General features: G+C 36.3%; 1 protein-coding gene across 3 annotated transcripts in view; it reads right to left on the reverse strand.

Annotated features, from left to right (window-relative positions):
- Positions 1-325: 325 nt before the first annotated feature.
- HPGD (15-hydroxyprostaglandin dehydrogenase) overlaps positions 326-16,941 on the reverse strand; it is a 28,908-nt gene continuing 12,292 nt past the window's right edge. Inside the window, exons 4-7 of one of the 3 annotated variants that reach the window (XM_052779279.1) lie at positions 13,653-13,749; positions 5,392-5,468; positions 3,262-3,425; positions 328-2,170 (exon numbers count right to left, since the gene is read on the reverse strand). In XM_052779279.1, coding sequence (XP_052635239.1) covers positions 2,032-2,170; positions 3,262-3,425; positions 5,392-5,468; positions 13,653-13,749 — 477 coding nt within the window. In that variant the 3' untranslated portion in view covers positions 328-2,031. Of the gene's footprint in view, positions 2,171-3,261; positions 3,426-5,391; positions 5,469-13,652; positions 13,750-16,941 lie in introns of those variants that run through there. The other 2 variants (XM_052779287.1, XM_052779295.1) reach the window with 2 other exon arrangements.

Below are 16,941 nucleotides of genomic sequence, written 5' to 3' on the forward strand. Positions count from 1 at the left end.
TCACGTCTGCCCTGGTTTCAGCTGGGATAGAGTTAATTGTCTTCCTAGTAGCTGGTACGGTGCTATGTTTCTGACTTAGGTATGAGAAGAACGTTGATAACACTCTGATGTTTTCAGTTGTTGCTCAGTAGCGTTTAGACTAAGTAAAGGATTTTTCAGCTTGTCATGCCCTGCCAGTGAGAAAGCTGGAGGGACACAAGAAGTTGGGAGGGGACACAGCCAGGGCACCTGACCCAAACTGGCCAATGGGGTATTCCATACCATGTGATGTCATGCCCAGTATATAAACTGGGGGGGTGGGGGCAGGGGGATCGCCGCTTGGGGACTAACTGGGTGTTGATTGGTGGGTGGAGAGCAATTGCACTGTGCATCATTTGTATATTCCAATCCTTTTATTATTACTGCTGTCACTTTATTAGTGTTATCATTATCATTAGTAGTTTCTTCTTTTTATATTCTATTAAACTGTTCTTATCTCAACCCACGAGTTTTACTTCTTTTCCTGATTTTCTCCCCCATCCCACTGGGTCGGGGGGGAGTGGGTGAGTGGCTGTGTGGTGCTTAGTTGCTGGCTGGGGTTAAACCCTGACAACATCTTTTGCACTACTCTGTCATGTATTAGGAAATGCTCTGATTGTAATGAGACAAAAGTAGAAATTAAAACAATCAGATCAGATAGTAGTTGTTAGTCCAGAGGGCTATGCAGATGCTTTCAGGGATGCTGATGGTGTGGCTAGCATCATGTGTGCATTCAAAATAGGCTTTAAAAATAGTGTTAACATAGCCAAAAATGAAGGCGGGGGAAGAATGATGAGTAATTCAAGGTATGTGTGTCTGCTTCTTTTCGTCTCCCCACAGTCTTATTACTCCCAGACTTCCACAGAAGGTAAATATTAGTGTTTCCACTCTTTCAGTTACAATGCTGAAAAAAAAAATGCTTACATCAGTGAAATTAAAGTCAGTACTTCTAAGGAGGGTAAATATTAACTTTTCCTGGCTTTCCCAGTAGTTATTAAATCTTCTTATGATATGAGCTTCAATAAATTGCCATGTAAAAATTTATTTTTGTCAGGCATGTAACCCATGGAATACCAAGGTTTGTTTCATAAATGTAGCTGGGGATTGACCTAGCTTCAGAAGGTCCAGTGGTGCTCAGGAGGTAGGAAGCTCATTTTTTATTTTCATTGCCACTATATGACATGCTCCATCTAAGAATATCTATTGTGATACCAAAATGGGCATGTATAAAACACCCCCCCCGATTATTCAGGATTGAATTGAGATTTTAATCAATCAAGGCAAGAAATCAGATTTAAAGGTTTAGAAAATGAGATTTAATAAGTAGACATTTCAATCAATGCCAAAGTATTCATCCTTTTATATACAGAGAGAGAAAATTCATATATATAGCTATAAAAGAAAACAAAAATATTTCTGAACTATTTTATAAATAGCTAAAATCCAAGAAGATAAAAATCTGTACTTTCTTGTGTGATATGCAACATATTCGGTTGCATATATAAATGAGGAAAAAGAATTTTGCCTCTTGTTCTATTTTACAGTTCATAAGAAAAAGTAAATTGTTAACTCCTTATGGGTAGGTATATTTCTGTTCTAGATTCCTGAACTGAATTCCTGGTCTGAAGAATTAAAGATGTAAATAACTAGACGCTTGTGACAGCAAAAAGAATTATATGAAGTAAGTCAGGTCCACCAAAATACATTTGGAGTATGTAGATCAGAACTACCAGAAGGAAAAAAACTGGTCTCTATTACTAGGTAATCAAAAATCTTCAGAGCAGTCTGTTTATTCTACTGAATAAATACTATTAGTAGTGCTTATAAAATCAAAACAGGATGCTACCATCTTCCCACACCAGATTTTCTTGTCCATCTCTTTGTTATTAGGATGCGAATGTTTGAACGCTGTCACTGCTCTAGATAGAACACTAATTTTTTTTCCAAAAATTACTCTTTTCAAAATTTTTTATGTGTAAGAAAAGCCAAAAATACTTAACATAAAACAATTATTTATCTCTTTGCTGATGTAAAAGGTGTTTGGCTGTATTGCTGAAAATGAATCCCTTGGGATGCTGTAATCTTCATAACTTCTCCATTTAGAGTATCATCTTCAATTATTGTTATCAGTCCCTCAGCAATTATTGATGGGCTGAAAAAGAAAAGTTATTTCAGAATCACGATGTAATAGAACATGTGAAAAGGACAAGTAAAGAAACTCAAAGTAAATCTATATATCCTGAAAATTAAACAAACTAGTATTTGAACAAATTTATTTTCAAGTAAAGCAGAAGTGGTATGAGTTTTTCAGGAGAGAAATTCAGTCTCCTCAATCAGGGCATACAACGTAAAGTGGCAACTTTACAAATCATCATTTGTTTGCTCTAGATGTCCCTGTGGACATCCAGCTGCCACTAGGCTTCCAATCAAAGTTTTCTCTGTCAGGGCAATGGACAGAAGTAATCCTTACACAGTCCTCTGCAGCTCTTTGCTGTTGCTGTTGATTCATCCTGTTTCTGTAGCAGGACTGACTTACAATTAGCATAAGGAGAATTTCATCACATGCAGTTTGCTGTGGTCAATAGGTGCAATATGTTTTACATATGAAAAAGTGTGGGTGAAACAACAGAGTCATACAATTTCCTCTGTGCAGAAGTATCTGAGCAGCTATTTGTTAGAGACTGAGAAAGTGTTAAAAAAAATCACTTTAGGCTTGTCTTGTTCTCACACTCTTTCCTAGCTGTCTGCTTTTGGCTTTTGTTGGCAGTACTGTAACGGGCTAGGTAACTGATCTGATCAACCATTGTTACTACTGTGCTCTTACGACCTTAGTCCAGTTTCGTCAGTTCTTGGTCTGATTTCTCTCTTGGTTCACTTGCAAATTTTGTGGAAATTCAATACAAATGACATACCCTGTATCTCACAACAAATTTGATTAAACAAATTTATGAAAGAACACCAAGGGCTATTAAAAACTAAACCCACCATTTTTAACTTGGGAATTCGATTTGCACTTTGCTGGGGAATGGGAATGCATAAAGGGAAATATCACTATGTAGGTGATACTCTTAAAATAACCTTAGATAGCTGCCATTTGTTCCTTGTATATAGGATAATGCATTTGATAGAATTTTATCTGAGCCAGCATTTCCCTTTTATTTTAATTTTGCTGAAAGTGCTGTTGTGTCTGCTTGTTCTTCATCAACAAAGGGCAAAAACCCCACTGTATCTGACTTGACTTACTCCATCACGCCATAGAACTGCATCATATTTTTGATCTCATCCTTATATGAATAATATTGTCCCATATTCTCTTCTTTATCTATTGACTGAAGAATTGGTGTGTTGACAAATCCTGGACAAATTGTGTTGAGTCTCACACCGTAGTTTTCCATATTAGCAGCTAACTAGAAAAGAGAAAAAGGCATTTGTCATCAACATTTTAAAACAGTATTGTGTACGTAATTTTTCAAAGAATGAGAGTTACTACTAAGTACTTTTCAGCCTTGCCTAGTAAGCAAATTTTGTTACTACTGATCGTTTTGTTCCAACAACTAAGTTTGAAGCATGTTTTGTTTAGTAATAGTACTAGATGACTAGAAAAAAAATCGCTTTGGCTGGGAGAACAATTCTACAAGAAATCAACGCTCCTCTTTCCATGCAGCTGTTTTTTTCTAATATTTTTGTTATTAGTGCTCTTGGCATGTCATTAACAGTATTGTAGGGTCATGGTGTAACTCTCATAAGGATAACCAAGTGAAAAAAAAATCTCCCAAATGTATGCTTTCAATCTTTATAAGAACTTTCTTACTAAAAGAAAACTATCTGAAATCAAATCAAGATTTAACTCTAAGATGGTATTTACCTCCCTCACGTCAAGAGAAATAGGATTTGGTCTCTACCCCTACAACTAATGCTAAACCTTTCCAGCTGCTCTATTGTCCCTGCTGAGGGGTGAATCTGTCACTGAGCATCTCCACAGGAAGGTCCCTGTGAACTCCAGGAAAGAGGCAGGAATTTTTTCAGGAAGCAATTCAGGAACATGATGAAAGCAAGCAGCACAAATTGTTCTGGGAATGGTAAGGCCCTTCATTTGTGGTGCTACCAATGCATGTGTGTAGCAAAGAAGTCTGATCAACATCCAGGCATATGTTGAATGCTGGATGAACTTTCTTAGCGAAGGCACAGAACTTACAAACTATACATGATATATCCAAGAATAACCATAACTGTTCAACACTGATTTCTATTTATTTGAACATTTAACGGGAATCCTTTCTGGTATTATATAAATCACATGTCATTTTCATGATATGGAAGCCAGCCCTTTTGGTCTGGAGAAGAAAAGAAACTGAAGTCCTAGCTGTTTTGTATCATACCTGCCCAGCATTAGGCTCTACTGCCTTTTCTGGTAAATACGGTGATTCGCTATGTTTATTATTCTTTTTCTCCTCGGCATTCTCATGTTCCATAGAGACGACATTTCCTCTAATTTTCTAGCAGACCTTTTATTTTTGAACTTAGATGGTGATGTTTATATTATCATGAGAAAACAAAGATGGAAAACCAGATGTCATGTTCATGCTGTGGCTAATACGTTATATGCAACACTTATCCATACTAATCTGTTTAGGTTAATCTAAAAAAGAAGTTAATTGGGTCAGGGTGTAAAATATAGATAAACTGTCCAAATGATCATTTCAGATGCTTTATTCTGGAAATTAGATTGGAAATCTTATATGAGTAGATTATCTTTAAGCTTAGCCTGTGAAAGTGTAATCATATTTGCTCCCTCCAAGTTATTTTATTATACTGCTTGTCCAATTTAACTAGAAAGATTTGGAGTCAGAGGCTAAGACTTGCTATATGGTCAGATAACATCTAACATGTCCCATCCTGAATGTGTCATTTTGCATTTTCAGCGTATTAAGAGTTGGTAAGAATAAATAAAGGTAAACATTTTTGTGTTCAAGTCACTTTTTGTATACTTTAGTGCCTATATCATTAAAAAAAGTCATCAACCTGATTTACAAATAAGGAAACCAAAATGTTAAATGACTGGGATGGAGTTATGAAAAAATTTTTTAAAGCTTGGATAAGAATTTGACTTTTGGGCTCCTCCCACTGTGCTTACATTACTTTGCAACATCTTTCTTCCATGATCCCAAAACCTCAAATAGGTCATAAACACACACATGCCTTACTTATTCCATCTTTGGATTCCCTTTGTGAAAGGAGGGAACCTCCACTGTTCAGACACTTTGTTTTCTTTAAGGAAATTAGTTCCAGTTGTGTGACAATAGAGAGGGAACATGAGAAACTTAGCATGTTCCCAAGGAGCTGCTGATACTGTTTTCAAAAACACATACTTACTGCTATTGACCGTGTGAATCCAATTACACCATGCTTTGTAGCACAGTACACAGGTTGGAATGCAGCAGGCATGAGTCCTTTAAAATAAAAAGGTAGCTGAATAAAGATGTTGGGTACTCCTATTTATGATTACCTTAAACACACATATAGGTCTATAATGTAAAAAATAAGTGATGAATTCATAGAGATGCAACAAAATAGATTAGTAAAAATTTGCAAGTTATATTTTGTCATCTGACGTAGGCTGGGAAAAGATATGAGATGGATAAAACCATGAGGAGGCAAAAGAAGAGTAATAAAAAAGTATAACTTTTGAGAGGAAAAGTATCTATGAAGTATGACTTAAAATGGAGGACAGGATCTGGAAGACAACGAGGATGAGATTTTTTTAGCCATCTTCTATGAATCTGTAAAGGATGTGAAGTATGTAAAGTATTTTAGATAAACTTTGATTGTTGACACCCTAGCTGCTGATATGTAAACTGGACACCTGCAATCATTTACAGTGATTTCAAGGAGGAAGTGTGGGAAAAGGTAAGGGAAATAGCAAAATCCTTTTTGATTACTGTAACTGATTTAATATTATCTTTGTAATATATAAAAACATAAATATAATGTCTGACTTAAATCCCTTGCTTATGTTGCTTCTGTGGAATAGTAACAAGACTCAGCCTCAGATAAAGCTTTCCCCCTAGCCCTAATGTGAGAGATAAGAATGTGTGTGCTGCACAGCTGACTGAAGCACAGTCAGCCAATACATCTGCCCATGCAATATTGTTGCTGCTTATTTATTTGGCAATGTGGTTAGTACTATAACAAATACGTAGCCTTTTGCATAGTGGTTTTTGCTCAAAGGAGCAACTATAAACAAACTAATTCAGACTTGATGCACCATCTGAGGCATTGTAAAATTTGTTTCACTTACAATACTGCTCTGGTAATATTTCATAGGTGATAGTTATTTTAAAGAGTTTTAAATTAAATAGGGAAGCCATTTTGCAATAAGCAAATGGAAAAAGCACTAAGAAGTGAATGCAGGACCTCAGTGCAGAGAGACTATAGAGATAAGTGAGTAAACACTGTGAATGGAATAAGATGAAGACCTCAGATAGTGAGCAGAAAGAAATGAAAGCCGAGACGTGAATAGGAAAGTTTTTGAAGCAGTTTCTAGATTGAATTAGATTGGCTGAAAAGGATTTTATGGTATGGTACCTTCTACAGTGGGCCCTGTTCTGGAATGAAAAGACAGGATGAAGATTTTTAGAAGGGAACAGGAAAAAGAGGTAACATTCATGGGTAATATCATTGCTATCTTCTGTAAGGAGAAGCAGAAGAAAATAAAAAATGACTGGTAACATTGTGAACCTTTATGGTGGGAGTGGGAGAACATGAAATCATTATTTATAGTGGAGAAAGAAGGGAGAACAGAGTTTTTGGTGGAAAATTAAGAACTTAATTCTAGTAAGACTGAGTTTGATGGCAAAAAGCTGGTCAAGAAGAGATGACAGACCATGAGTGTATATACATTTCTGCCCATTATGCCAAAAATTTCCACTATACAATGACAGCTGAACTGGACCACATGGATGCTGTAGTTGCACCTGAAAGCTAGGGTCTTGTGAATAGCAAACCACAGCTTGTCCTAAAGTTAGAGGATGAAATTTGTCTGTATTCCTGAATGTGGTATTGTAAAACCGGATACTGATTTTGATGTGTTACTGTTTGATTCTAATGGAAGTTGTCCCAATTATTCTCTCAGATATGTTTTTTCATTCTTCATCTTTCATATCTTTAAGTGATATAATCAAGAAGGGGTGTGACTTACCTCAGTGGAGATGAAGAATACACTACCCAGCTTTAAGTATGGATTTGTCAGAAAAATTGCCTATGCCAGAGACTTGTATGGGCTCTTTGCTCTAGAATCCATTTTGTCTGAAGGAAAAAACTTTCTGAGATGGCACAAAGCTCTAATTACAACCCTGACAGCTTCCAGGTTTTATCTTGGTTTAAATGCTACATTGGTGATCCAGTGAAAGCAACACTATTATTAGCACTGTTCAGTGGTGGGAAATGAAGAACTTAACCCAGTGGCTGGTTGTTCTCTTAAACTTGTATTTATCTGCTTAGCTTGGATTAATGTGTTATGCTTCTGATTGAGAACTTGCTTTATGAAAAATGGCTTTTGCGTTGTCTCCTGTGGGTTGTGAACACAACACAGGCTTAATGTTCCTCTGTTTGGTGGCTTTTGATGATCATCTCCATTCTTCAAATAACTGGAAACATTGGAATATTAGCACATTAGAAATATTATGATACTATTTTTTTTTTTTAAACTCCTGAATAGCTTTACATGTTTTAAAGGAAGAAACAATCCCAATGAGGCTGCAGCTAACAGACAGGTAAAAGACAAAATCTATTGGGAAACACAGAGTTTAGGGGTAATTTTATTTTTTTTTAACACAACAAGACAAATTACTTGTTACTTGACAGGGAAAAGAAACAAAGTCAAGAAATAAACAAAGGAAGGCACAGCTCACAATAATGAAGTGGAATAAGGTTCAAAGACTTACTTAAATGTCAGATGACAACAGGAATAACTAGGCAGGAAGGGAGGAACAAATAATGCTTTTTTGGAATCAAAACATTAAACCCAGTTCTTTAGCAAAAATAATAATTTCAGTTAGGAAAGTAGAGAACCAAGAAGAAATCAACTAACTCGCTTTCAGCCAAAGCAGGGACAATGAAGACTAGTCCTAGCATCCCTCACCCAAAACAATGACAGTCCTGTCTCACTTTTCTTCCTGAGTTCAGTACTCAGAACCATGGTATGGGATTTCCAGCTCTGAGCCACTTCCCTGCCCCGGGAAGAGCTGAGCCTCCATCCGTTAGCAGTGTGTCCTGGCGGCTGTGCTAGCAAGTATTTTGGGACGAACCGCTGTGTGACATTGAACCTGCTCTGCCCGAGTATTTTATTCAACCAGTGAGCAAAGATGAGTTCATAGCATATTAGTTGGGGCATTCATTTGTTAGAAAATCTGGATTCTATTTGTTGCTCCCATGAATATTTGATTATCTTATGCAAAGTGGAACAGCAGTAAAACAGACTGGAGAACGTTATGCACAAAATAACGGGGGGAGGAAGGGGAGGGTTTTCAAACGGATGGTGATGGGGCAGCGTACTCCTGGAAAGTGATACTTGTGGTTTTCAGTCTCTCTTAGCAAGGGGAGGCAACTATGCCTAGATTTTCCTCTCTCTGGATGTTGCTGCATCCCTGAACTGTTACATGAAAGGGGGTAGGGAACTTCCTTCTCCCCTCAAACAATCTTCATCAAGAACTAATTGGTGAATTGCAAACGATTTCATGATGACTGCAGGTGTTGTTCGGTTTACCAAAACCAGTTCAAGCAGACCAGCAATAATCCTGTGCGTCAGTGTTAACTATGCTCTTTTTTATTTTTCTCAGTTCCTGGCAGGCTGACAGAGACAGCTCTTGCCCTTGGTTATACTTTAGTCCCCTTGTCGTTACAGTGTCAAGACCACTCTACCGTTTGAGATGTGGTGTCGGGCTTCTCACTACAACTTCTTATTTATCATGGTCAATAGTTCCAATATCCACATCTTGAGAAATTAGTATTGGACGTGGAGGATTGTGTCAATAAGCTTGAATTGTATCAGTAAGCTTTGTTGAAACCCGTATTTCCTTTCAGTCCACTGAAGAGCTTTGATGAATACAGAATTAAGCATTTTTCCCTAGGTATGCTTTCCCACTGAACATATGTTGCCCTCAGAGATTTGAACAAGTCTCTTCCTTTGAGTAAGATTTATTAGCTTTTAGATGACCTTTCTGCCCCCTATTTGCTCCATGGGTGCACTGTTAGGCAGCTTGAGACAAATGTAATTCCTGTTTGATAGTATCTTTAAGTTTCATTAATTGTTGGAAGAGTGTACTTTATGTTTGGATGAGTGCGGCACAGAGAATAAAGAACCATAGTCTGTTTTCTGCCATAGCTGTTGATCTCATGGAGGCTTTGGGTTCATCAAAAAGCACCACTTCTATACAATAATTATGCAGTGATGAAGCTCTATTCCAAGTTATGCTTTAGACAAATATATTCACTGTTAAAACATTTAAATATTCCATTAAAATATTTACATTTTCTCTCACTAATGTGATAATCACAGTATTGTGTGGCATCCTAAAATTCTAAATTTTTCATTGTTTATGAAGGAGATATGTGAAAATGCTGAAAGGTAAGTTTTGGCAAACTGACAGAACCTATTTAAAAGCAAACCAAAAGTGTGCTGATTTATGTGCTGGAAAATATTGTCAAAGTAATTTGTTTTCCTTTCTGTATTAGGTTTGTTTTACAAAAAAATACTGATCAAAGCCTATTGCAAAACACAGAATACTTATAAATAAATAACAGCACAAGATTTAACCATATTTATTTAAATTAAAAGTCTTTCCAAACCACATTACAGAAATCTCCTTTGTCGCCCTTAGGCAAAAATCTGGATAAGGAGCATGGAATACGCTTACAATGTTCTTTGAAGGCCAAAGCCTCTTTTGAAGAAGCGGATATGTAACTAGAGAAATGAGCTAGGGGCATGATGGTCCTACAGAGTGATGAGAGAATTGATTAATGGGGTTTATATAATACCCTATTCTTAAGAATAGGGAGGGGTACAAGATCACGTTCATTATGTCAGTTATACTACTGAGATCTGTATCAAAACAAAGGAGACCCAGAAATCCTAGCAAAAATTGTAAGCTGTGTCATTTCTAGGAAATTTTTTAACAGTGAACTGAAGTCTCAAGGGAATAGTTTCTAAATTTTCTAACCTCATTCCTGTGCATTTTGCTCAGCATCCTTTATAAAAAGAGGAGGGACCAGAAGCTCTTTCATGATGCTGAACTGAAGGCCCCAGTTGTACAGCCATTTACACCTTCACTCCACTGTATCACTGTAATAAAGTCTTGCCTTTACTCAGTGATGTTAACCACATGCTTAGCTTTGTTCTTGTTTTATATATATATATATATATATATATATAGGATCAGGTCCTAAAGAAGCCTGTTTGCTGTGAGGGTACTTTAAGTATTTCTTTTGGCTGGAGCTTTCTGTAGGACGAGGATAAACTGACTGTTTGTGGAGCCTGAGTGCTTGAAGGTGAATGCAATCAAACTGCTGATATGGCTGTACAACAGAAAGGTATCCAGATACACTACACATTGAAAAACCTCTCAGAAAGCTAGCATGATCTAATGCTAAACATTTTACCAGTTTTTAAGCCCTCTATGAATATTTTGATTTTTTTTTTTAATCTGCTAGAATCCAGACAGATACAAATTCAGCTTGACAGAATACCTTCTTGAAAGTGTGAAAGCTATCAAAACAAAAGTGCATGCATATACATGAATTCCTGTCCCCCTTCACTTACTGAAAGTGTACAGGTACCAGCCACCAAAAGGTAAGAGACAGTGCTAAATTTAACCGTGTAAATAATCTCAGGAGTTAAATTTAGTTTTGTATGCTTTTTCTGTTGCTTGTAACTATTCTGTTAAACAAAATTAACATGCACAGCTTCCTACTGAAGACATTTTAGAACATTTTACTCTTTGAATTTGAAATGAAGTTTATTACAACGCAAAAGCCTGTAGTCATTGGCATTATCTTTTATGGGGCCAAGTTGGCAGTAAAACACATTTCCCATTACCTCTGTTGTTTAACATCATTACTTCCTCTTGATATGAATGCACAAATCCCATAAAAGTAAGAAAGTTTTATAGCTTTGAGACACAGTGGGTTAGGAGTTGGGTACTTGCTGCATGTGCTCACATATTTCTCTCCCTTTCTTACTTGGTTCTGTCTTGTGGAGCCACTAAAGAAAAGAAGATTCAGTACTGGAAAGACAGGGTGGACGCTCTGGCTTTCATCCAGCTGAATGAACGCTTTAAGCATTCACTTCATAGGAAGCATTTAAGTAGTTCCGTGGGTGTCTGGAAATATAAAACAGTAAGGCTCGATTCTGTCCCTAGTTCAAATCATTGGCAAAATTCCCGTGGTGAAGAACTGGAAACTAATTAATGTGTAAAGCAAATATTATTGAATGTTACGTAAGCACGAAATACAGCTCTTCTTGCTGCTCAGCAAGACACAAGAATATGCTGTCTGCAGAGCATATCTGATAAAATCTTATAGAGAACTTGGACAGGAGGGATCAAAATCACTCAAAAGTTTAATGATCAACAGAAGCTAACTCTGAGAAAAGAAAACACTCAAAGGGAATGCTAAGCAAGCCAATGGCAATTTGCCTTTTACATATGGAATAAACTGCAGGACTTAGACCTTCAGACTGGAAAGGAGAATTAGCGTCACAAACCACAGATAGTAGTAAATAAATAAATGATAAAAATCAGTGTATGTCAGCTTTTATGATGTGTTTTTCCTTATGACCTTGGAAACAATTGCTAAATACAAGCCATGTAAAAGCAAACAAAGCAAAGAACGCTTTGGTTTTGACAGATACCCACAATCATTATGGCACAATGTATTAAAAAAGTAAGTAAATCAAATTTTAATCACATATAAGCTCTTAACAAATTGAGAACAGCCAAGCTGTTGGTTCTTAAAATAAAAATAATTTTGTGTTCCTTTGAGACTAGTTAGAAAAGGAATCAAACTACTTGTTACCTCTGCCCTTTCTTAAGCACTGCATGGGCATCAGCACTTCTGTGAAAATGTTTAATCTTTTACTTGTGTTGATGAACTCTTGTACTGCAGTAGCAATTCCCTTTGGGTTAATTTGGTCCCAATACAATGTCCATTTGAGCCAACACAGATAAACTTACTGGCATCGGTAGGCAATGTGTTAGGCAGTATTGCAAGTGCTGACTTAAAAGTACATGGAGACTTTTAATAAGGAACCCCTCACCCATACGAGATATGTACATGTATTAAGTCAGATCCTCAAGATCCACGTGCATTATGTCAACAGGGCGAACCAGACTTCTCATCACAAAAGCCAAGGTTTACAGGAAAATTTAGTAGTACTCAGAACATTCACGCCTATCCACAATCAGGAACTATGGCCACTGCTGCCTTGCTGGCTTTTCATTGTTAAAACACATAAGAATACCATTTAATAAAACTACAGTAAATTTGGTACTCTGCATGAATACCAAGGAAAGCACTGCCAATCCAAGTGTAAGCTAGCATATGTATTAGTTTTTCCCAGACAGTATGACAGCAGCAAGAGAGAACAAGCTTTTCAAACAAACATGAGTAAATGCAAGCATTTTTTGAGGAAGGGTGTCAGGTAACATCATTCTCTGTTTACCATTTCCCCTTCAGTCGTGTTGTTTTGCTGTGAACCCAAACACTGCAACGTTGAGCATACTTACAGGAAGGGGTGCAGAATTCTGCCTCACAACTGAGAAGCAATAACCCTGAGTGACTTGGAAGCCATATAATTCTATTTTTATGCCAATAAATTGAAATACAGTTGTAGCATAGATACATAGTGAGCAAAGAATGTGCTTGCTTAAGCTCAATGAAGTATGAGTGTTAATTTTATGGCTTCTCAATCAGAGGTAGATCACATCTGAGAGGACTTGGAACATAGAGTTGGTGTGTGACAATCTTCATTAATAAAGTAGATACAGTCTAATCTTAAATGTTCCTACAGCTGTGCTCCTATGGAGTTGAATGGAGGACCTGCTACTGCTTCCTCACTTCCTGTGAAAAAAGATTATCTGATTTTCCATATTTGATGCCCAATAAATACTTTATAATATAAAAAATAATCAGATTTAAAGTAACCCTGAATTCAAATTAGGTCTATATATTAGACTTTGGTTTTTTACATGCAGTGTGGTGTACGTTATCTTTTAATTCAGCAGTGTTATTGAATAGTGCTGAATAAGCATAATTAATTGAGACTAGTTAGCTTTTCCTCAATGTGTGGCAGTATTGAAACCAGAAAACCCCCCCTCTTTACATCATGCTCAAGGTTATTAAATATGAGACTGATAGGTTGGGAAAATTACTGATTTTTTCATTGAACTGAGTTTAAAAAAGCAAATGAAAGTTGTGGTCCTTTGATATTACTTCTGTTGCTGTGATGAAAATCAGGTCAAAATGGGAATAAACAGGGAAGACCCATAAGAAAGAAGAAAAAGTATGACTGATCAGTATGATTCATTTATTTTAGGAACAAGCCAGTGAGCAGAAAGTGTTTATACAGAAAATTTTCTCACCTGCCAAGGATGAGATATTAATGATTACTCCCCCATTGCCTCCGTTTCCTTTTCCCATGTATTCTAGGCCGAGGTAGGTTCCTCTAATCACAGATGTCTGAGATAGGGGGGAAAGGGATAATTATGTTCAAAATATCTTTCTTGCATGCTCCTAAAAACTGAATCTTGCTTTTATTGTCGTGCATAGAATTGCTTTACCAGTGATCTTATTTATACTTTGAAGATTATAACACAGAAGACACTCCACAGTAATGCAACTCAATAACTTCAGAAACACAATTGCAATTGGTAGAAATAATAGTAGCTTAATTATTTTTCTTATTAAGATATCAATAATCAAACTAAAATGTTACAATGTGAAATAAGAGCTGTGAAGGAAATGAAATAAAGAATAAGTAAATAATTTATAGATGAAACACTTTATCTAAGGATATAAGTGGCAGAAGAACTGATCCAAATCCCAGAATTTCTGTTGAGACACACTGCTCTACGTTATAAAATATGTACAGACTGAATCTAAAGGTAACACTAATAACTCCATTTGGCTCAAAGCATGAGAAATTTACACTTTTTAGGATTAAGTTATGTGATATATTTCTGGTACCAGGATATTAAAACTTTGTATTCTTTTCTGACTGAAGTTACTGGATTTTTACCATTCTTCTCAAATGAAAGTTAGCCCAAACAGACAAATACAGACAAGGTAAAAAAGTATTCTAAGAGATGTGAAATGTCGTTAGCATACTATTAGCTGCAGCACATGATTTTTAAATTTTTTTTTTTTTTAAAGAAAGAATTTTGAGGGAGAAAATTTTACTGAGACTTGTATAATCTTGATTCCTTAAGATCTGTTTGTGAACCCTACTGCAGTCAGAAATTCCGCTGGGTTTCCTCTCACCAAACTTCAGACATTTAAACTGAGATGCCTAAAGATACACCAAGCCTGGGGTTATCAGCCTCCTGAACGAATCAAGAGAGAGAGTCTCTCCCAGAGAGTAAGTCACTTTACCTGAGATTTTAACAAGTTATAATAGAAAGGCAGCAGACAATGCTCCTAGTGGAAATGTTGCAATATTACTGCATTAGTGATGAGTTTCATACTTATTTACCAATTTTTTTAGATCTCCCCGTAATCAGTTCACATTTGGTTTACAACTTCTACTTAAAATGAACAAATATATTGAGTGACTTCTATTCTTATGGAAATATTATTTCAGCTTTTAAATGAGAACTCCATTTATACTTTATTACTGTTTAGTGCTATTCATTTGACCCAAATAAATTAAGACGTTCAAAAGATGAAGTGGCCCTACAAATATTTCCACTTCTGTGCATAATTATTTCACTGAGCTTTTTGACCAGGGAAGGTCTACAGAATCATAGAGACAGAAATTTCCCAAAGTAATAAAAAACCACAGTGAATAATCTATATATGCCTAAAACCTAATGGATAGTGGCTAGTTGTACTGAAAAGAAAAAGCTTTTAAAATCAGAATGTTAAGTATTTTTCTACCATTATCTAAATTCCCAAACCAAAATTGGAATAATTTTAAGATGGGTATTACATTTCATTTTTATTAGCTGATCTTTTTAGACAAACGTGTTATAAAACCTAAAGTAAAACTTTTAATTCAATTTCAGTTATCCTTTGTGCTTGTTGGTTTTAACAGGAACCAGCTTTGGAAGACTGCATGTCCTACTTTATTAATATCGCTTGTTCATTTTCCAAGTAACATGAAGTTAAGCTGCCCGTTGACAGAGATAAAACCACCTGAGGCCTCATTACCAAGTTTGCTTTGGAATTGTGATAATGAATCAGCTTTTTTAATTTTCTATAGTTGCAGCATTTTATGTGATATTTTCACTATTCATATATTTTCAGTATACCTATTACCAGGAATAGTGTAAGAAATCACAAAATATGAATATTTCAAAATTCTGAAATAATATTTTAAATTTTTCTTAAACAAAAAATTCCCATAAAAAGCTTTTTGTTCTCTCCTGAAGAGTTTTGTTTCAGGTAACATGCTTTTAAAAAATGTTTTGATTATTATCAAAAGAATGTTATTGACTAAATGTTTTAGCAGAAACTTTCCAAAGAACTATGTTCAGTGGCTTGAAAAAATACCAAACTAAATCTGATTTCTCTTGCATGTCCTGGAAAGTAGCAGAGCCCTTATAAATATAATCTAGTGCTGTTTAATCTTGATTGTCACATGTAAATTTTAAAGGATTTATTGAAAAACAAGACTGTTAATGCCCGGTACTGTTGCTGTAAGGTATACTTATTCTGAATATAAACTCATTGGCAGCTCAACTGAAATTAGGCTTGGACGTAAGGGCGAGTGGTGTTTTTTAATATATACATAAGATAGGCTGTACACAAGACATTGTAGAAAGGAAGGGGTTAATGCTGTCTATGGAGAGCAGGTGCAGGTCCTATCATGCCCTGGAGCAGTGGCTCAGCCTGCTGAACAGAAAAAGAGAATTCCACTTAGGATGATTAGAGGAAATAAATCAGTTGGAGAAGGAAGTAGCTTGGGGCTCCTTGAGGATTTTTCTATTCCTCCATCCTTCTTATTCAAAGAGATAATAGAGCTAGATGAGTCCTTGGCCAAACCACAATTATAAGTCAAGAAAAAAGTGAGTAGCTTGACTCTCCTATCAAAATCACTATACTGCTCTTTTTTTCTCTCTAGAATCCATTAACTTAGCGTTTTTTCAAGGGGCCGGGGAAGCCTTCTCCATTACGTAGGTATTGTAAGAGGTTGTCTTCAGAATAAATGTAGACTTTCATTCAGATATTGCCCTTACACCTGCTGTTATCCTTGCAAAAAACTTCTCATCAAGTGTGGCTGATCTCAGGTGACATGGCTATTTCTGATATCTGTGCTGGTAACATAAAGAATTATTCTGGACATAAACTCTGAACCAAATATACAGCGTGAGAACAACCTAGCTGTCTGCTCACTCAGCAGATAGCACTTCAGGTGAAAGGCATTGCGTGATAGATCTCCCATTCTCCTGCCAGAATTCCCCACTCTCCAGGAGAGAAGTCCTCTCAATAGTTCTCCAAGGAAGAACTGCAGTGGCTGAACTTACTGTAGTACAAAAGTCATACAAGGTGGGCTTAGAAGTCTTAGTGCCACTTTCCAGTTGAGCATGTTGATTCAGCTGAGTTGATAAAGTGAAGCCGGCTCTCGTATCTGGGTGCCAAACACTCAAACAGGAAAGAGGTTTTCCAAAGGACAATAGTCTTTGGACTACTGTTTTCCAAAGAACAATAGCA

This window comes from Harpia harpyja, chromosome 2, assembly GCF_026419915.1.
Source record: "Harpia harpyja isolate bHarHar1 chromosome 2, bHarHar1 primary haplotype, whole genome shotgun sequence".
In the NCBI taxonomy this organism is placed as follows: domain Eukaryota; kingdom Metazoa; phylum Chordata; class Aves; order Accipitriformes; family Accipitridae; genus Harpia; species Harpia harpyja.